This window comes from Engystomops pustulosus, chromosome 7 (assembly GCF_040894005.1).
Source record: "Engystomops pustulosus chromosome 7, aEngPut4.maternal, whole genome shotgun sequence".
Classification (NCBI taxonomy): Eukaryota; Metazoa; Chordata; class Amphibia; order Anura; family Leptodactylidae; genus Engystomops; species Engystomops pustulosus.
In genome coordinates this window covers 97121083-97143099 of record NC_092417.1, presented here as the reverse complement: position 1 = coordinate 97143099, position 22017 = coordinate 97121083, and the positions used below count along the sequence as shown (strand labels likewise).

The 22017-nt window shown below is 44.3% G+C and overlaps 1 protein-coding gene across 2 annotated transcripts in view; it reads left to right on the top strand.

Annotated features, from left to right (window-relative positions):
* Nucleotides 1-5249: 5249 nt before the first annotated feature.
* The window catches only part of LOC140068900 (IST1 homolog), a 62090-nt gene continuing 45322 nt past the window's right edge, over nt 5250-22017 (top strand). For both annotated transcript variants that reach the window (XM_072114258.1, XM_072114259.1), the window contains exons 1-3: nt 5250-5357; nt 8780-8898; nt 9610-9790. In XM_072114258.1, the coding sequence (XP_071970359.1) occupies nt 8805-8898; nt 9610-9790 (275 nt within the window). In that variant the 5' untranslated portion in view covers nt 5250-5357; nt 8780-8804. The remainder of the gene's footprint in view (nt 5358-8779; nt 8899-9609; nt 9791-22017) is intronic.

Genomic DNA, 22017 nt, shown 5'->3' with positions numbered 1-22017 from the left:
CACTTTTGTCGGACTATTCGTCGTTTTCGTGATTTAACAGGTATTTAACAGGGGTTTGCACTGGGATTGTGTCGATTGACATTTTTGGTTTCTGTGGCAGTGTGACCAATAAGATGACAAGGGCAATCCACAACTAACAATTTCCTAGAACACATTCTAAAATGATGATCAAGCAATTGTAAAACATTATATAAACTTCATACACAATGGGGCACATTTTCTTACCCGTCCCATTGACGCTACCGATCTGGAATGTCCGACGAGGATTCGGGTCTGCCGTGATTCACTAAGATCATGCGTCCAATTTCCTGCATGTGTCGCTTCCCCCACTGAGGTCCACCGGAGTTCACCTTCTTCTTCCCAGTGCATGCTGATCTTGCGACACAGTTTGGTTTTTAAATTTCATGGTTTGTCCGAATCAGTCGGGATGTCCGACGTCCATGTGTCATATGTAAGCCGGCGCCGATGCGCCACAATCCGATCGGGGGAATTCAGGGCAAAACGGGAAAAAGTCGGGAAAACCGACGAAAATGCGGTGTTTGGACCCTTAGTAAATGTGCCCCAATATATTAAAAATTGTGCAGAAATCCACAAACAGAGGTGGTCCAATCCAGGGTCGACTCTAGGTTTCAGTAGGCCCCTGGGCGACAGAGCTTCAGTAGGCCCCTTTGTAGTGAACTCACATGTTAATATTAAAAATTCAGAGACAGCCCCTTCATGGTTATTTTTAAAAAGACCCACTCACACCCCATGGATTTCTTATGTGAAGCCTTATGTGGTCCCCCCCACCAACTCTGGGCCCCGGCACTTTCCCAGGTATGCCCAGTGCTGGCGCCGGCCCTGGTCCTATCCGTTATTGAATTCTATATGAATAGTCATAGAGAGGAATGTGTCATTAATACAACTTTCTCCTTTTCTTATCAACAGAGAAAGAGCTAAATTATAAATTGATAAATCACAAATTTTTCATTTTTTACAAAGATTTGCACCTATTTTGAATGTTCAACCAAATAAGGTTTTGTCTCATAATAATTAATAAAAGTAATCAATGAAAAGTATGAATAAGGTCTCAAATGGCTTCAAACTACTCCACTCTATTATTTAAAATTCTTCTCTTGTAGGCTTCTCTTAATTTATAACTATGGAGGAAGAGGATTGCTTTCATCTAGTTAGTATCAGACACTGGTGTCCAAGCCCTGAAATAATAACAATTTCTTGTGAACCACCATGAATTGTGATAATTTCCCCTTTACGCCACCTCTACTCCAAGTAGGTGTGGAAGGGGCTGTGTCCGGTGATCACGTGGACTGGCATAGGGCGTTCCTGTCTTGCACCTGTGCTCCCACTATAGCCTGGGACAGTTCAGGCCTGAAGGTAACAGTGCAATTTTACGCCACCCCCCAGATAAATCAGAAGGCTGGAGAAGCAGGGTTTGCTTTACAATGAACCGGTGTATGATATGTTCATTGACAGGGCATTGTTCTTTCAGAAATGGAAAAATTCTATAGCTGTGGTCCAAGGGTGTACAAGACAGAATAGTTAAGCTATAAGGTATGTCCAGAAAATCCAAGTACCTCCTCTGACTCCAAGATTCAAATACAAATCGGGTGTGTTTGGGTAAATCCTTTGCAAGATAGAGCTTGTACACATAGGGTTCCCAGAGAATTTGAAGCCTAAGGAGGCCTTTTAGCACATTTTTGTGGCGGCAGTCTACTCACAGGCCTGATCCCTGGCCTAGATTTGAAATCTAGTGGCCGGACCAGATCCCGGACAAGCCCTGGAATATAAGGCCTTGCTTCAACTCACAACATCCCTTTAGCCCTGAGGACTGCACCTAAGTGCCTCTTTGGTGGTGCTCTTTGGTGGAGCCTGCCTGGTCCTGGATTTTAGGAGGCTGGTTATCTGAGTCCTCCCTGGGGCTGATGCTGGACTCTGAGACCTGGCCCTCACTGAAGAAACCCCTTTTGTGTGCTTCTGTCACCCCTGCTACCTACAGCCATATCTCAGAAGCTTTCCATCACCTGTGACAGATTGCCAAGTGGCTCCGGTGAGTGCCAACGGCACCCCTTTCTGCTGCACTCTCTCCAAGGACTATACTATAATACGTAAACGCTGCTACCCCCTAATACCGGTTGTGGAACTGCTGCTAGACCTGCAGCTCTCGGTACCCCCAGGTAATCTAGGCCCGGCCCTACTACCCTCCCTGCTCTGAAACATTTTTTTCTATAACTTTGATGCTGTGTTGCTAATTTGTGCAGACTGCTCCAGAGGGGACCCCCACACGTGTTGATACCTTGTTGGACTGCCATTCCACTCCCTGGTTCTTAACCATTACTCATGGTGCCCGACCGTAAAACTTCCGAGATCCAGTCACATGCCTGTTAAATCTGTTGAATCTACCTACAGGCATGATAGCTTCTCCTCCTTCTTTGTGGTAGAATGGGCACACCGCATTCTTCCTAAACCTCCTTCACCTGGCGCTCTGCCGCTCACGTTCTTTGCAAAACTTAATTTTGATATCATGTGCCTACAGGACACGCACCTGCAGGGGGACTGGATATACAGCCTCAAGAAAGCTTAATGGGTAAAAAGCCCTCGGTGGCTGGCCCTGGCCGGTTAGAGAGACCCTCCAGAGCTGCCCTCCATTCCCTTTCTGTATGCTGTCGCTGTAGAACCGTTGGCTGTGAAACTTCGGGGCTCGCATGGTGTTAGAGGGTTGACAATGGGTGGAGATGATTAGCCTATACACTAATGATACCTTTCTTTATTTGGAGGTAATTACTTTACTTGGCATAGTCCTGGAGGTAATTACGGAGTTTGGCACCCACTCAGGCCTTAGGATTAATTGGACTAAGTCTCATATACTCCCAATTGACCAATTAGTTCCCATGGTGAAGCTGTTGCTCAACCTCTTTTTGTGACATCGGAGATTACATACCTAGGAGTGTGGGTTACACGCTCTATTGTGGACTACTTGCAGAATGTATTCCCCCGACTGGCCTTGGTGCGTCAGCGCCATCCCTATCTCCTATCCCTTCCTGCCCGTGTTAATTTAGTCAAAATAGTTCTACCTAAAATCCTGTACGTCCGGTTTCAGTCCCCAGTGTACATACAGTGCCAATTCTTTCAGACGCGTCATTGTTGCAAAGCCCTATTTGTTTTGGGAGGGAAAAGGTCAAGGATAGACACCAGCTTGCTGTTTTGCTCCTGGGAGTAGGGCCGGGGTCTTCCTAATTTAAATTTTTAAACTATAAATGAAGAAAAACTTGGGGGTCAAGGTGGAGGGAGATGAGGAAAGGGCCAATCTGTTGAATGTTGCCTTCTCAACTGTCTTTACCCAGGAAAATCCCCTGGTGGTAGACATGATGAGGAATAATGTAAATTCTCTTTGGAACGTCAGCCATCTAACTCAGGAAGAGGTACAGCGCCACCTCACAACCACTAAAATAGACAAATCACCAGGCCCAGATACACCCCCAGGTACTGCATGAACTATGTACTGTGAAAGACAGGCCATAAGCATGGGTTTATGAGGGATCAGTCCTGTCTGACTAATCTGATTGCCTTCTATAATGAGGTAAGTTGATGTTGTCTATTTGGAATTTTTCAAAGGCATTTGATACAGTGCCACATAAAAGATTGGTACATAAAATGAGACTGCTGGTAATTTGTATATTTGGGTAAGCAATTGACTCTGTGATAGAAAACAGAGGGTCGTCATTAATGGCACATTCTCAGGTTGGGTTGATTTTACCAGTGGGGTGCCCCAGGAGTCAGTATTGGGGCCACTTCTTTTTAATATTTTTATTAATAACCTAGTTTCCATATTTGCAAATGATACTAAGCCAAGTAATGAGTGTAAAGTAATAAATAGTGAAACCGATAAAAAACATTTGTTTAATTCTTAAAGGTTGGACTTGATGGATTGGCGTCTTTTTCTGACCTCATATACTTTGATACTATGAAAAACCGTGCACCATGGCACTTCTTGTATCCCTCTTGCTTCGCCAACTTCTTTTGTTTAGGGGCGAGAGTTTGTTCCCACTACTATGCTACTCGGTTTGACAAGTACACTCCCCTGTGGAATAACCCAGCTCTTTCTGAACTTTCCCTACTGCCTAATGGGGATAGATGGGGGGGGGGGGGGGCAAGGGGGATGTTCTATATGGGGCATGTCAGTATTGCCAAATTCTTAAGCACACAGTTTCTGGGTGATCAGTTGGTAGAAAACTCCTTTCCTATTCCCCTCATCTTCCTGTAGACCCGGGAAGGGCCCTCATATCCCGGTTGTACAGAGAGTTACTATCCACTCAAACGAATACCCAAACTGACGAGGGTTCGGTGGGAAATGCACCTTGGTCCCTTGATGGACGAGGAGTGAGATCTTGCCCTCTCTTCACCTAACCTGGGGGACAAAATGTCCCAGGTATATATACTCAATCAAGCATACCGAACTACTAGTAGAGTTAGTAAGTTTCGCCCTAGGTTCCCGAACCTCTGTCATAAATGCTCTGGGACCTCAAGAACCTTCTTCCATCTATTATGGTCCTGCCCTGTGGTTAGAATGTTCTGGGAGCAGGTTCATAAATTTCTGTTTGATTAAAAGGAAGTGGCTGTCCCTGATGACCCTAAGCTCTGTCTCCTTCTGGTAGACCCTGAATTGTTTCAATCCACTGCAGAATGTCAGACAAATGGCTTGGCTCTCCATTTACTGCGGTTCCCTAATTTCCATTCTAGGCACATTCTCTATGATGTATATGGGTGTCTCTCCCTCTATCTGGGCACATCATTAAAGGCGGCCCTGAGGTGGGAATATGGTGCAGGTGCGTGGTTGGGTGCTTTGTTCTATTTGTGTTTCAAATTTGTCTATTGTTACAAGGGCATGTGCTACACTTTCATTGAACCCATTGTTGTATGACGCACTTTGCACATGTATGACTAGAAACATTCTGGATGTTTCTACATGTTATTTTGCTGTTTTACTGTGAAGACAATTCGTCTATGGCAGCAGACCAAGTATGCATATTGTAGAATTCTATGCTGTTTCTTGTTTTTTTTCTTTAATTAACAAAAAATTTGAACTTTGAACATAATATGTAAATATTAAACCAACATTTCCATTGGATTTATTTCTTTATTAGTTTTATCAGATAAGCTTGAACTTTAAACATAAAATGCAATTGGTGAATCTTGAGATCTACAAAAGCTTCCTTATTGCCTTTATTCCTTATCATTCTTATCTCATGAGTTATGTGTTCACATTAGTTGTGTAAAATACTGCAAGTATACTAGTACATTCTGTAATTTGCCACCAGTTGGAGATCATCTGGAAACGCAATCCTATGGTGGTACCTCTGGTAAGGCTTTACACTATTTCAAGTGTCTTTATCTTTTTTAATTAAGGGTTTAAATTCTACTTTTAACTGCTACAAATATATTATACTAATCTAATTGTGAGGGGTATAGGCCTTGGAAGCTATAAAATACAGATGTGTTGTACAAAAAGGCAAAGAAAAAAATCAAAATAATACAAATGCACTAACTAGCAAAAGGGTTGCAATATATTGAATTTGTTTTTCTTTTAGTCTCTATATCTTACCATCAACTATAATTTTAAATATAAGACTACCATCATTTTATAGACAATCATCTTGACTACCTTATACATAAATTTGTCCTGAAATGATTAAAAAGCATTGTTACTTTTTTGTCACTGGTGGTAGAACTTTTTCTTAATTTTTTTCTTCACTTATTGCACAGTGGGGCACATTTACTTACCCGGTCCAGTCGCGATCCAGCGGCGGGTTCTCCGATGCTGATTCGGGTTCTGCCGGGATACACTAAGGTCCGTGCGCCGATATTCACCAGGTGTCGCTGCTGCGCCGAGGTCCGCTGGAGTTCACCTGCTTTTTTCTGGTGTATGTGAGTGCTTGATCTTGCGACACAAATGGCTTTTTAAATTCTGCGGTTTTTCCGAATCCTTCGGGTTGTCCGGTGGCCACGCCCCCCGATTTCTGTCGCGCGAGAGTCGGCGCGATTGCGGCAAAAATCGATCGCGTGCGCCACAATCCCGTGAAATACAGCGCAAAGAGGAAATATTCGGGAAAAACCCGACCGATTCGCGGCTGAGGACCCTTAGTAAATGTGCCCCAGTGTGTCAGGTTGAATTAGGGTGAATCTCAGGTCTCTGATTTAAATCAAGGAGCACCCATAAATCATTCTAAATAAAAGTTATCAGCAGTATCCAAATTATTGATAGTGATCTCTAATCAATTAACCCTTTAAGGACCTGGCCCTTTTTTGATTTTTCATTTCCATTTTTCACTCCCCACAATCAAAAATCTATAACTTTTTTTTTTTTACACGTAAAGAGCTCTGTGACGGCTTGTTTTCATGCGTAACATATTGCACTTCATAGTGATGGTATTTATTCTTCCATGTCGTGTACTGGGAAGTGGGGAAAAAAATACAAATGCAGTGAAATTGGTGAAAAAACGCACTTGCACCATTTCACTTGTGGGCTTGGATTTTACAGCTTTCACTGTGCACCCCAAATGACATGTCTACTTTATTCTTTGGGTTGGTGCAATCACAGGGATACCAAATTTTTGTAGGTTTTATAATGTTTTCATACATTTACAAAAATTAAAACCTCCTGTCCAAAATTTTTTTAGATTTGAAATGGTTGATATTATCTGCTGTAGGCAGGGCCATAACCTACAGGGACATTGCGGAGTTAGCTCGTCATCCCTTGTCCAGTCTGACAGCTTGTGCCAAGTCTAGCTGCACTGTTTGCTGGACAGGTTCAAGGACAAAGAAACAGAGTTAAAGATTTGGCCCCCACAGTCCCTAGACCTTAACCCCATCAAACACTAGTGCAGCTGAAGAAAAAATATATTCAATGTGCACCAACATGAGTAACATGTAGCAGAGACATGGGATAAAATTTTGGTTGAGACATCGAGCATGTCCAGATTGATACAGACCATGTTGAAAGTTGAGTACGGTTACAGAGATTATGGAAAGTATTAAGACCTCTTTTAAATTTTCAATCTTTGTTTCACTGCAGCCAATTGGTATAATCAAAAAAGTTCTTTTTTGCTCTTTAAATGGGTTGTCCGAGACTTATTAAAAATACAAAAGGTGGCTGGGAGGGGGTTGCTTAAAAAAAATAAAGATGTACCTACCTCACGGCGCCCTCCGGGTGCCCTGTGCTGCTGTTGCTCAGGTCCACGTGCCATGTAAACAAACATGGCCACGGAAGCAGTGCTGGAATCAGCTTCCGGCAGGCCGTTGCCAGCCACGCCCACCCGTCCCTATTCACAGCATTGTATATGCAGGACGGATGATTGTTGTGTTCGGCCGGAAGCTGAATCCAGCACTGCTCCCACGACCAGAGCGACAACAGCGCGGGACACCTGGAGGGCACCAGAAGGTAAGTACATCTTTATTTTTTCAAGCAGCCACCGGCCACCTTTTGTTTTTTTTAATAAGTCTCAGACAAACCCTTTAATGTACACTCTTAACAGAAAAAAACTGAAATGTGGATGTTTTTGTTAAAGGAAACCTACCACTTATTTCATTATATAACATATTTTCATATAAAATATGCCAGTATAAAAGATTTAAATGTTAATATAACATATCTCGGCGCACTAGGGAATGGCGGTGATGTCACCGAGCTCTCCGGCACACTCGCGCCTGCGCAATTTAGCACGGCCTGTTTCCCCGTGCGAAGTTGCGTAGGCGCGAGTGTGCCGGAGAGCTTGGTGAGATATAAGTTATATTAACATTTACATCTTTTATACTGGCTTTATTCTGCTAATGAAAATATGTTCCGGCACCATCTCACCCTGAGCTGGTGCCATGTATCTGTGTGAAAATCTACCACTTTTAAGTGGTAGGTTTCCTTTAATTTAATTAAAAAAGAAAACCTGAAATATAACATGCTTAATTGGGTTTAGGTCAAGGCTCTGGCCGTGCCAATACAGAATGGTCACAGGAACTTCATCCTAGATATCTTAGTAATTGGCCACATTCATCTTTCCTTCAATTGCAACCAGTCGTCCTGTCCCTAGAGCTGAAAAACACCCCCATAGCATAATGCTGCCACCACCATGTGTCACTGTTGGGATTGTATTTGGCAGGTGATGAGCAGTGCCTGGTTTTCTCCACACATATCACTTAGAATTAACACAAAATGTTCAATCTTTGTCTCATCAGACCAGAGAATCTTAGCTCTCATAGTCTGGGAGTCCTTCATGTGTTTTTTGCAAACTGTATGCTGCTTTCATTTGACTTACACTGAGAAGAGGCTGCTTTCAGCACATTCTGCCACAAAGCCTTGACTGGTGGAGGGCTGCAGTGATAGTTGACTTTGTGGAACTTTTTCCTATCTTCTTGCTGCATCTCTGGAGCTCAGCCACAGTGATCTTGGGGTTCTTCTTTACCTCTCTAAACCAAGGCTCTTCTCCCATTATTGCTTTGTTTGGCTGGATGACCAGGTCAAGGAAGAGTTGTAGCTATCAAAAACTTCCATTTAGGGATTATTATCTTACATAGATATTTCTGTGCCTTTCCTCATTAAGTCCAATCAATTTAAATAAGCACAGGTGGACTCTCAAGGAGGACACCATTTGGGCATCATATGAGTTAAGTATGAGTGTCACAGCAAAGGGTCTGAATACCTATGACCATGTGATAGTTTAGTTACCTATGTAAAAAAAGTAATATGATCTAAAAGTTGGTTTCTTAATGTAATTGATAAAACGTTGCTTAGTTCCAGGAACACAAAAGGAGTCACGATGATAAAGGTGGTACATGGATTTAAAACAGACAAAATACTGTCAAGCATTCAAGCCTCCAGGAAAGAACTCAATGAACAGATCAAATTAAAAGGTGAGTGCTGTATATTTTATTCAATTATTTCCTGTTACCTACTCATTTTTCTCAAGTGTACCTACTCATAGGTTCATGTTACCTACTCATTTTTCTCAACATTTTTTCTCAAGTTTAACCATCATTTGAGATAATTTGTGGGGGAGTTTCTAAATCTTTCTAATATAGTTAATTGAGAAATTCTGCTCAGTTTGTAAACTATCAGGCTCCAGAGCTTCCTCCTATAGAGATCCGTATTCCAGCATGAACAGTGTGTGTTTATGGAGCTGACTATGAGCGTAAATGTATTCTCACTGTGTATATTTAAACAACTCTAAGAAGGGAGGATTAACCTCTTTATTTCAGCTTTATCTGAATGTATTATAATGTTCATAGCATTCTACAGCCAGGGAGAGAGCAAGAATGGTTAACACTCACACACAGGATAGGCGATTGTAACCTGTCTTCAGTCTGGTGGACAGATTTACCATGGCAATTGACAAGTAACATTGTAACTAAGGGGCACTTTACTGCCTGTTTCTTTACAAACTAAGGAGAATTTCTTGATGAAGTATATTAGAAACATTATCACAACACTCTCCTTCCCACAGTATCAAAAATCATCTGAAATGACAGTCACTCTTTAACCAGTAGGCTAACGCAATAACAATAGGCAATGGATAAATCTCATGGCACATTGGGTATAAATTTGTTTCCAATATGTCCTCACAGCTGGGCTTTTACACAATGGAAGAATAGAGGTTGCACAACACATGGAGAAAAGGGAAATGCAACGAGCAAAAAACAAAGTCCTAAGGTTAATCCAAGAAACCCATCGAAGCGACATAATGGACCTTTTGGAATTTTACTGTTCTACACTCTTTCAGCAGATTGGACTAATTAAATCAGCTAAGTATGATTTCCACACACTATATCTTTGTAATAAGAAAATTATGTTGCAATGATTCCTTCAGCCTTATCTTCTTTGATATAAATATTTTATTTTCTGAACTCACAATTATCTAAAATATATGTAAAGGCATTGGTATTTGAAAAGTCTTACCAGTATGTAATAAGCTTTACAAAAACATGGCTAATACCAGCTCTAAACCACTGGCATATTTGCTTACTTTTTTGATACATACAACATGTATTGTCGTATTTTTCACTGAACAGATTCCCATCAGACTGACATGAAATCAGAATAAACCTTTTTCTTTTTAGGTCAATTGGGATAGCCAAAAGTATTTATATTTGCCAAATTCCTGAATAATAAGAGAGAGAATTTATTAACGCGTTTTCATTACTTTCTGGAAAGTGTAAAGTGTGGGAATTTTGGGTGGTCTAAAAGCCGTCCTTACCCACAGATCTGGGTGCGGCTCTTTGGTAGCCGGTAGACTTCTGTCTATGGCAGAGCATGGAACATTACTTTCCCTGCTCTGCCATAGCCCGCGGAGTGAACAGGATGTTGGAGTCCTAACGCAGGTGGTGCAGTGACATTATATACAGCGCCTGCTGTGCCAGTACGCTGACATCGCTAGAGAGGAGGAGGAGGCTGGTGCGCATCGGGGAACAGGGGAAGGTCAGTACAAATCAGCTATATATAGATGTTGTTCTGGGCAGTGGGTAGGTGTACTTGGCTTGGGGGTAGATGCACTGGGCTGGGGGTAGGTGTACTGGTCAGGGGGTTGATTTACAGGGCAGGGGGTGGGTGTACTGGGCTGGGAGTATGTGTACTGGGCTGGGGGTAGGTTTACTGGTCTGGGGGTGGGTTTATTGTGCTGTGGGTGTACTTGGCTGCGGGTGGGTGTAACTTGGCAGGGGTGGGTGTGTATATATCTATATCTATTACTGCCGGAGGCAGCTGTATGTAGATGTATTACTGGGGGGTTGGCGGCTGTATGTAGATGTATTGCTGGTGGCTTTTCGACTGTATATTTATGTATTACAGGGGGCTTGGCGACTGTATATAGATGTATCACTGGGGGCTTAGTGGCTGTATATAAATGTGAGGGTGATGCGGCTGTATGTATATTACGGGGGTGGTGGTGGCTGTATATAAATATATTAATGGGGGGTGGGGCTGTATGTATATATATTACTAGAGGGTAGGTAGCTGTACATAGATTAACAAATTTGTAATACTTCCAAAGAGAGGAAGGAAAATAATATCAGTATATATTTAGTATCTAAAAAATTCCTCCTTCATATATGAGCCAAATTAAATTGGAAATAAACATATTACTCCTAAAAAAATGTGCCAGGCTTCAAGCAATTTGTTACAATAATATGAAAAGACTTTTATTAATTCATATACAAATTTTAAATGAGTAGACAGACATTTAAAAACAAATACACCGTACTGGATGAAAACACCCAAACCATCTGACGGACACTGACACTATTATAGCAAAAATGCATATAATAATAATAATAATAATTCTTTATTTATATAGCGCACACAGATTACGCAGCGCTGCGCAAAGCATGTCAAATCGGTCCATATGTTATAAATACAACAATTTCATGCATGGACAAATACATAATTTCCTATTTCCCAACCTTCACAAGTTGTTAATTCTTATATTTGTAACTGTGTTGTACAGTACCATAAAGCCCAATGATTAAATGTATACGGGCACTCACAGTCTGCAATGATCAAGAGGTCAGACTGTAGTTACACTAAGGTTGAGAACAGTTCTTATCAATGAATGTACATGAATCTATCTGTAATGAATCATACCTGCGTCTAGAGCTGCCAGCGTCTGCCCGGATGACTGACACCCCGACGTGCATTTCCGCACGCTGCCTTCGTCTGGGGGTGGTTTTATCAAGGCATTAGGCGAAATAAAAAGGAGAAGCAACCAATGATTGCAGTGCAATAAGCAAAAAACCCAGCTCTAATTAGTTAATGTGATGACAACTTACTATCAGGCGCATGTGAACAGATTAGCAGATGCAGATGCCAGGCCCTGCCTGACATAGAAGTAAACGCAGCCGGTGAATTTTCATATGCCCTATTACCATATAGCATTAAAAATTTGTGTTGTGGAAGTATAATGCTTGGAAAACTGATTGCATTGAAAAACAATAAACGCTAAGCAGCCAGCTGCCCCAATACATCAAGAGGCGGAAGCCTCTTGATGTATGCTGCTGTGATTATACAGCGGCGGAGCTATCAAGAAAAATATGCCCCTAAGTCTATAAGCTAACTTTTGTTAGTATTATATCGACCAACCACAATTGAGTTCAATTTCCTATTATGATTATTAGATTGTCTAACCATCATGACTATGATTCCAATGTTAAAAGTGCCAAATATCTATTGGCATGTTGACCTAATCACAAATGTATGATTACACAGATACATGATTACATGATAAACTGTATATAGATGTATTACTGGGGGGTTGGTGGCTGCATATAGATGTATTACTGTGGGGGGGAAGGCGGCTGTATGTATATTATTAGTGAGGGTGAGTTGGAGGGTATATGTAGATTACTTGGGCTATAATAGATAGTGAGGAGGACATTTATGTGTGCTATATTTAGTGGGTGTCTCCACCAGATTTTGCACCCAGGCGCCCCCACCAACATTAATCAAGCCCTGCTTTAAAAACACTCCTTCTCTGTATAACATTAAGCAACACTCAGCTAATATATCTGGAAGACAATTGTGGACTTGTAGAAGTCTGGTTCATCTTTGGATACATTTTTCAGAAACATGAAAGTATCTCATTCAAACAATTATTTGCAAGTACAAACAAGATGGGAATGTCCAGCTATGATATTGCACAGGAAGGTAACAGGTTCTGTGTCCTAGAGATGAACATGTTTTGGTTTGAAATGTGCATAACAACCCTAGAACAAAATAAAAGACCTTGTAAAGATGCTAACTGAAGCTGGTAAGAGTGTGTCATCCACAGTGAAACAAGTACTGAATCCACATTGGCTGAAAGGCCAGGAAGAAGCCAAGTTAATGTTTACAACAGCACACAGGACCTTAAAGGAAACCTACCACTTTAAAATGACCCTTCTGACCCACAAATACCTTAAGCTAGCTCAGGATGAGCTGATGCCGGACCATATTTTCAATTAAACCAGAAACCGCTGTATTTGTAGAAAAATGATTTTCTTGTGGTAGTAAAATCTCTCTTCGGCGCTTCTATAAGCGTCATACAGCGCGCACCCCGGACCCTGCTCCGCGATCACGCTCTCGTCAGCGCCGCTCCCGTCACTAATTTTGCTGTGCCCGAGAGCTGGTGACGTCACCGAGCTCTCGGGCACACTAGCGCATGCGCACCACCTCCTCCCAGTGCGTCGCGGGCGGATCCCATTGCGCATGCGCGAAGTCCCGAAGCCTCGTAGTATCGCGAGGCTACGGAAAGAAGACCGTGGGGGTGAGAGAACATTAAAAAAACACTATGCTCGCCGCTCCCACCAACAAAAGGGGGGGCTCCCTCCACTGCCACTACGAGGCTTCGGGACTTCGCGCATGCGCAATGGGATCCGGCCGCGACGCGCCAGGAGGAGGTGGTGCGCATGCGCTAGTGTGCCCGAGAGCTCGGTGACGTCACCGGCTCTCGGGCACAGCAAAATTAGTGACGGGAGCGGCGCTGACGAGAGCGTGATCGCGGAGCAGGGTCCGGGGTGCGCGCTGTATGACCCTTATAGAAGCGCCGAAGAAAGATTTTACTACCACAAGAAAATCATTTTTCTACAAATACAGCGGTTTCTGGTTTAATTGAAAATATGGTCCGGCATCAGCTCATCCTGAGCTAGCTTAAGGTATTTGTGGGTCAGAAGGGTCATTTTAAAGTGGTAGGTTTCCTTTAATAGGGTATTCCCATGAAGACAAGTTTCTTATATGTACTCAGTATAACAAAGTAACACATTCTCTAATTCACTGTTATTAATAAAAATGCAGCATTTCACAGATCTAAGTCCAACCTGTCTCTATCAGTCGTGGTGTACACAATTTCAGTTGCCCCCAGACACGACTCTGTAACTTCTGACTTAAGGTCAGAAATCTTGGATTTCTGTGTGATATTGTGGAGATGAAATTTCTGTCTCTCTCTGCAATGAGCCTGTAGCTCCACCCCCTTCACGGAGCTCAGAGACACTCACTTCCTGCCAGGAGATCGTGAGCAGAGAGAGGCTGCAAACTACAAGTTACAAGGAGATAAGTAATCCAGGGGAAGGGGGAAGCAGACACCTGTCTGTGAGATGTAGCAGTGCTCACAGACAGTGTAAAAGTCTGTCAGCCTCTCTCTGTCAGCATATGTGTAATCTCATGCATCTCTGATCAGTCTCATCTTTTTTTATGTGTCAGTGTATTAGTACAATGTCAGAAGCCAGATGAAACTGTATATACACCTGTACCCTGATAATCTAACCACATTGTCACCCCACAGAACTAGATGGATAATGTGTCTGCTTAGAGAGTCCCTCCCCACACCCTGGGAATTTACACTGAGCAGCCTAAAGAGTGATATGAGCTAAAACAGCAATAAAACTGAGAACTAAGTAACATTGTAAAGTAAGGAGTTAAAATGATCATTATTGTGTTAACATCACTATGGGGTTGGAATGTGAGAATTGTCTTTTGTGAGAAAACCACTTTAATCTTTGGAGACATGTCCTGTGGTCTGATGAAACAAAAAAATAACTATTTGGCCATAATGACCATCTTCATTACTTCTGAAGGAAAACGGCGACGCTTACAATCCTGAGAACACCATCCCAACATTACAAAATAAATGGTATCATGAGGAAAGAATATGTAGTAATAATGAAGCAACATTTCAAGATATCAGCCAGGAAGCTTGGATGTAAATGAGTCTTCTAAATGGACACTGACCAGAAGCATACTGTCACACTAGTTACAAAGTGGCTTAAAGGGGTATTCCCACGAAGACAAGTTTCTTATATGTACTCAGGATAACAAAATAACACATTCTCTAATTCACTGTTATTAACAAAAATACAGCATTTCACAGATATAATTCCAACCTGTCTCTACCAGTCCTGGTGTACACAATTTCAGTTGCCCCTAGACACGACCCTGTAACGGTTGGCTGCCATCTTGCCTAAGGCTCCATGGAGCTTGTCTCTTTGTCTCTGCTCTAGGACAGAGCTCACACTGATGGACACTGATACAAAGAATCCGAGTTGATGAGGCAGCAGCAGTAGCATCGGGACAACTACAAGCTTCAGACAGATAATTTCTTTATCTTGGGAGGAACAGCAGGAAGGCACAACAGATCTAGAGTGTTGATGAATAGCAGACATGTAGGAGAGCTGACTGTGTCATTATGTGCAATAGGCATTGTCATGACTGGGAGTCTGTGGACCCTCTGGACCACCGCGGGAGGTGGTACTAGCCGAACTGGGACCGGAGTCTAAGTGGAATCCGGTGTTCACCAGAGCCCGCCGCAAAGTAGGATGGACTTGCTGCGGCGGGAAACCACCAGGTTGTTCCACAGGTGCGACTAGCCCGCTGTGGCTGCCAAGGTAGTTACACAGGTACTCGTACCCGGAGTGACGGCAGGAGAATAGCACAGGAAGGCACACCAGGACTCACGTCAGGAATCGCAGGAGCTGGCACAGAGGTATGGAGGACCACAGGAACGGACTGGCACACAGGAAGCAGGACCACAGGGACAGACTGGCACGCAGGACCACAGGAACAGACTGGCACACAGGAACGTAGGACCACAGGGACGGACTGGCACACAGGAATCACAGGACCACAGGGACGGACTGGCACACAGAAATCACAGGACCACAGGGACGGACTGGCACACAGGAATCACAGGAACGCAGGAATCACAGGAACGCAAGAATCACAGGAACGCAAGAATCACAGGAATGCAGGAATAACAGGAGCTTTCTCTTCAGGGGAGTTTGAAGATCCGGCAAGAGCAATAGGAAGGGGCTGGAATTTAAATCAGGCCAGTGCCACTTTTTGGCGCGCTGGCCCTTTAAATCTTAGCAAGCCAGCGTGTGCCCTAGGTGGCTGCCAAGGTAGTAACACAGGAGACAGACTGTACCCGGAGTGACGGCAGGAGAATAGCACAAGAAGGCACACCAGGAATCGCAGGACCACAGGGATGGATTGGCACACAGGAACGCAGGACCACAGGAACGGACTGACACACAGGAACGCAGGACCACAGGGACGGACTGGCACACAGGAAGGCAGGACCACAGGGACGGACTGGCACACAGGAATCACAGGACCATAGGGACGGACTGGCACACAGGAATCACAGGACCACAGGGACGGACTGGCACACAGGAATCACAGGAATGCAGGAATCACAGGAACACAGGAATCACAGGAAAGCAGGAATAATCTGTTTAAAAATTGGATTTTGGCTGCACACTTAATCAAGTATTCGATGCAGGTGCACTGGAGAGGGTCCCAATCCCATATAGTGTAAGAAAATCTTGGACTCCAGTCACACTGTATAGGTTGCAGGGAGTTTTTTATTGATACAAACTATTATACGTGACGTTTCGGTCAACAATAGACCTTTATCAAACTCTGTGGAATATAGTACAAAAAAGAAGTGCATGAGGAATGTTATATAAACACCAAAAAAGCTATTTACATATATACAAATGAGTCACAAATATATTGCGATATTGACATCAAGAGTGCATCAAAATAAAGAGGGAGCAAACTCCAAAATAGGCATTACAATACAGCAATAGCAGTTGTCATGGAGTCACAAACAATGTTAAAGACAAGTGGTGGTTACAGATACAATGGTCTTCATAGGTTCATGAAAGGCATATCTGGTCCAATCTCAGAGAAAATACCTGTGGGAAATACAATGAAAGGTCAGCTTACCAGTCTGTAAAGTGGAATCAGTAAAGGGAGGTATGCTTGTAGCAATGTAGCGCTGCCCAGAAGGAATAGCGGTCTGTGCCGCTTAGTGGAGTGTGGCGCTGGTCTCCTCCTGCTGGCGGCGGCTATTTAAAGCCCCAGGGGAGTGTACTTCCGGTATCGTGACAGCAACTTCCGGTATGGGACCGGAAGTTGTCACAAAAAAAAAAAAAAAATTTAAAAAATTGAAAAATGATGAATATTGGACATCGATGGGTATAGAATGGATTTTGAACATGGAGGGGAAAAAAGGATAATAAAAAAGAAAGAAAAATAGAAAATAAGGTAGATAAAATCCAGAAAAGATAAATAGGAAAAAATTGAGAGATTTAGGGTGGGGGACACTTGGAAAACAGTTGGAGAGCATACAGAGAACAGGCTTATTTTACCCATCCTTAGTAGTGGTGTCAACGAATCAGCATCAGGAGATTCTATCGTCTCTGTAAAAAACACATTAATTAGACACTGGGAATGTAATAGGCTTAGCAAAAGCTTTGTATATTATAGTCTCTATTGAGTCCATCTGGTTGTAATGTTTGTAATGTGTGTATCCAGTAGGATTCACGCTTCTTTAATAGTCCAACTCGATCCCCTCCTCTCCTTGGCATTTCAACATGTTCGATAATCTGGAATTTAAGTTGATTTATGGAATGCCTGGCTTCTAGGAAATGGGCAGGTATGGGGAGTAATGTGTTGTTGAGACGAATAGTGGACTTGTGCTTACATATCCGATCACGGATACGCTGGGTAGTTTCCCCTATGTACGCTAGGCCACATGGGCATTTAATGAGATAAACACAGTAATCAGTGTCACACGTGTAGTAGCCTCTGATGGAGTAACGTTTGCCTGACAGTGGATGTGTGAATGAGTCCCCTCTCTGAATGTTAGTGCATTGAGCACAGTGCAAGCACGGGAATGTACCCCTTTTGGGTGTCCGCAGAAATGATTGTCTGGAAATTTTGGAAGTAGTCCCTATGTCGGCTTTAACCAATTTGTCTTTCAAGTTGGGGGGCCTCTTAAAACAAGGAAGGAATGGTTGCTGGAATTCTGTAACAGATGGGTGACCTTTGTGTAGAATGGGCCAATGTTTCCTGATGGATTGATGGATTTTGTAGGCAAACGGATGATATGAGTGTACAAATGGAATGCGTGGTTGCTTGTGTCGTTGTTGTCGTGGCTGTCTCGATTTGTACTGGTCTAGAGTGTTATGCGGATAACCCCTATTCACAAATTTAGTCTTCATTTCTTCTAACCTAGTATCGACAAGTTCAGGTTTACTGACAATGCGTTCAACCCTGTTGTATTGGGAAAAAGGTAGGGAACGTTTGGTGGATTCAGGATGGTAGCTGGAAAAGTGAAGTAAGTTATTACGGTCTGTGGGTTTTGTATATATATCAGACCATAAGGTGCCGTCCTCTTTTTTAATGACAAGTGTGTCAAGGAACTGAATTTTCGTAAGGTCGTGATGGATGGTGAATTGTAATTCCGGGCGATTAGAGTTGAGGTATGTCAGAAATTCTAAGAGTGAATTCTCCGGGCCCCTCCATATGCAGAACACATCATCAATATATCTTTTCCAAATTTGACATTGTTGGATAAACAAAGGATTATGGTAAATGAAGGTTTCTTCAAAATCGGCCATATATGTGTTCGCATATGGAGGGGCCACGTTGGAACCCATGGCAGTACCCTGCCTTTGGATGTAGTAATTGTCTTGAAACATAAAAAAGTTTTCAGTCAGTACTAATTTGAGTAGATCTATAATGAATTCTATTTCGAGTTGTGGATATTCGTGGGATTCAAGTAATTTCTGTACTGCTCTGATGCCTAGTTCATGTTTAATGGAAGTGTATAAGCTGTTTACATCAAATGTAGCAAAAATGGTGCCAGGAAAGCAGGAATAACAGGAGCTTTCTCTTCAGGGGAGTTTGAAGATCCGGCAAGAGCAATAGGAAGGGACTGGAATTTAAATCAGGCCAGCACCACTTATTGGCGCGCTGGCCCTTTAAATCTTAGCGAGCCAGCGCGCGCGCCCAAGGAGATGGGGGCGCGTGCGCCGTGGGAGCTGCGGAGGACACCGCTGGAGCTGGGGGAGGTGAGTGAAGCCGGCCACCGGACCCTGGAGAGGCACGGGTGCACCCGCGATTTGAGACAGGGATCGCGGGAGCACCTGTGACAGTACCCCCCCCCCCCCTTCGGCCTTCCCCTCTTCTTCTTGGTCCCAAGAAATCTCTGGAGGAAAGTCCGATCCAAAATGTTCTCTTAGGGCTCCCAAGATCTCTCCTGAGGACGGCACCCCTTCCAGTCTACAAGAAAGAACCGCTTACCCCTTATGATCTTCATGTCCAGAACCTCCTTAACTTCATAGACGTCTGGGGAATCCGCTTCAGGAGCAGGAGGAGGGGATTGTTGGGAGATGCGGTTCAAGATGACTCGCTTCAGGAGGGAGACATGGAAGGAGTTTGGGATGCGCATAGATGGAGGAAGGCAGAGCTTGTAGGCTACTTGATTGATGCGCTTGATTACCTCAAAGGGAGCAAGGAACCGAGGACCAAGTTTGTAGCTGGGTATCTTAAGCTGGACGTATTTGGAGGACAACCATACTTTATCACCAGGAGAGAAGACAGGAGGAAGTCGACGTTTCTTAAAAGCCTGGATCTTGGTACGGTCCGTAGCTCGTAGAAGAGACTGGCGGGTCTGGTCCCAAATAGACTTGAGGTCGTGCACCAATTCTTCTACAGCAGGGACATCGGAGTGAGTAGACAACGGGAGAGGCGGACAAGGAATACGTCCATAGACCACAAAGAATGGAGCCGAGCCAGTAGACCCCGAGTCCACTGAATTGTAGGAGAACTCAGCCCAAGGTAGAATGTCAGCCCAGTTGTCCTGACGGGCTGAAACGAAGTGACGGAGGTAGCAGCCCAACGTCTGGTTCACCCTCTCCACTTGACCATTAGACTGCGGATGGTAGGCAGAGGAAAAATCAAGGTTTACCTGCAGTTGATTACATAAGGAACACCAGAATTTTGATACAAACTGGACTCCTTGATCGGACACGATATGTAGCGGAAGACCATGCAGTCGGAAGATGTGTTTGAAGAATAGACTGGCAAGCTGTGGGGAAGACAGAAGACCTGGAAGGGGAATTAAGTGGGACATCTTTGAAAACCGGTCCGTCACCACCCAGATGACAGTACTACCCGAGGAGACAGGCAGATCGGTGACAAAGTCCATTGCCACATGGGACCACGGGCGACTGGGTATCGGCAACGACAGTAACAGTCCAGCCGGTTTAAGACAGGGGGCTTTGTTGCGGGCACAGGAGGAGCAGGATCCCACAAACTCCTGAACATCTTTGACCAGGTCTGGCCACCAGTAGTAGTGGGAGATGAGGGCCACGGTGCGTTGCACCCCAGGATGCCCAGCCACACAGGAAGAATGTCCCCAAGATAAAATCTTCTTCCGGAGAGCTGGTCTAACATACGTCTTGCCGGGAGGTAACTGCCGAAGATCCACTGGAGCTGCAACAACAAGCTGGTCCGGAGAAATTATGTGTCGAGGAGCTGGTTCTTCTCCAACAACATCCGAAGCCCAGGACAGGGTATCAGCCTTGACATTCTTGTCCGCCAGACGAGAATGGATCAGCAGGTCGAAACGGGAAAAGAACAAAGACCACCGGGCTTGCTTGGGATACAGGCGCTGGGCTGTCTGGAGGTATAACAAGTTTTTGTGGTACACACTCATGGGATGGAGTGCACCTTCCAGAAGATAGCGCCATTCTTCTAGCGCAAGCTTGACGGCTAACAGCTCCCTGTCTCCAATCGAATAATTTCTTTCAGCTGGGGAAAAGGTCTTGGAAAAGAAGCCGCATGTGGAAGTTTAGCCCTTAGGCCTTTTCTGGGAGAGCACTGCTCCATTTCCTACGGAGGATGCATCCACCTCAAGATAAAAAGGCTTCTTGGTATCAGGCCTAGAGAGGACTGGTGCCGAGGCAAATGCGGACTTCAACTTGGAGAAGGCCTCTTCAGCTGTAGGAGACCAGGCAAGTGGATTGGTACCCTTCTTAGTGAGTGCCACGATGGGAGCCACGACACTGCGTTCCTGTGATGGGGACGCGCGCCGAGCCACGGGAGCTGCAGAGGACGCCGCTGGAGCCTGGAGAGGTGACTGAAGCCGGCCACCGGACCCTGGAGAGGCGCGGGAGCATCTCTGCTCTGTCCCATCTTTCTTTCTATGTCTCAGATACTAGTACAATGTTCAGAAGCTAAATAAAATTGTATATAAACCACATTGTCAGCTCACAGAACTAGATGTATGGGGCTCATTTACTAAGGGTCTGCGGACCGCACTTACGAGGGATATTCCGACGGTTTCTGATTTACGCCGCTTTTAGCAGGGGATCGTGTCTCACACGATCAGATTTTCATACTGCCGACTTTCATACTGCAAAAGTTTAATTTTAACTTTAAAATTGTGTCGCAAGAAATGTACTTACATACACCGGGAAGAAGATGGTGAACTCCGGCGGACCTGAGCGGGGAAGCGACACATGCAGGAAATCGGGCACAAGACCTACCTGAATAGCAGCACAATGCATGTTTATCGGACATCGCAAAATGGACGAGTAAGTAAATGTGCCCCAATGGGGCAGATTTACTTGCCCGGTCCGTTCGCGATCCAGCGGCGCGTTCTCTGCGGTGGATTCGGGTCTGGCCGGGATTCATCAAGGTAGTTCTTCCGCCGTCCACCAGGTGGCGCTGCTGCGCTGAAAAGCATCTGAACGCACTCAAGTTCACCTAGCCGGACCGAGTGAAGGTAAGCGCGTCCCAAGCGACACTTTTATTGTTTTAAATGCGGTGTTTTGTCCGAATCCGTGGGTTTTTCGCTCGGACACTCCCCCGATTTCCGTCGCTTGCATGCCGGCGCCGATGCGCCACAATCCGATCGCGTGCGCCAAAATCCCAGGGCAATACAGGGAAAATCGGCGCGAATCGAAAATATTCGGGTAACACGTCGGGAAAACGCAAATCGGGCCCTTAGTAAATGACCCCCAATGTGTCTGCTTAGAGAGTCTGCACCCACACTGGAATTTTGCACTGACCAGCCTAGGGGGTGCTAGGGGCTTAAACAGCAATAAAACTGAGTAAATTGTGAAGTAAAGGGATAAAAATGATCTTTATTGGGTTAACTTCACTAGGGGATTGCAATTTGAGAATTTTCTTTCATGGGAACGCCCCTTTAAGGA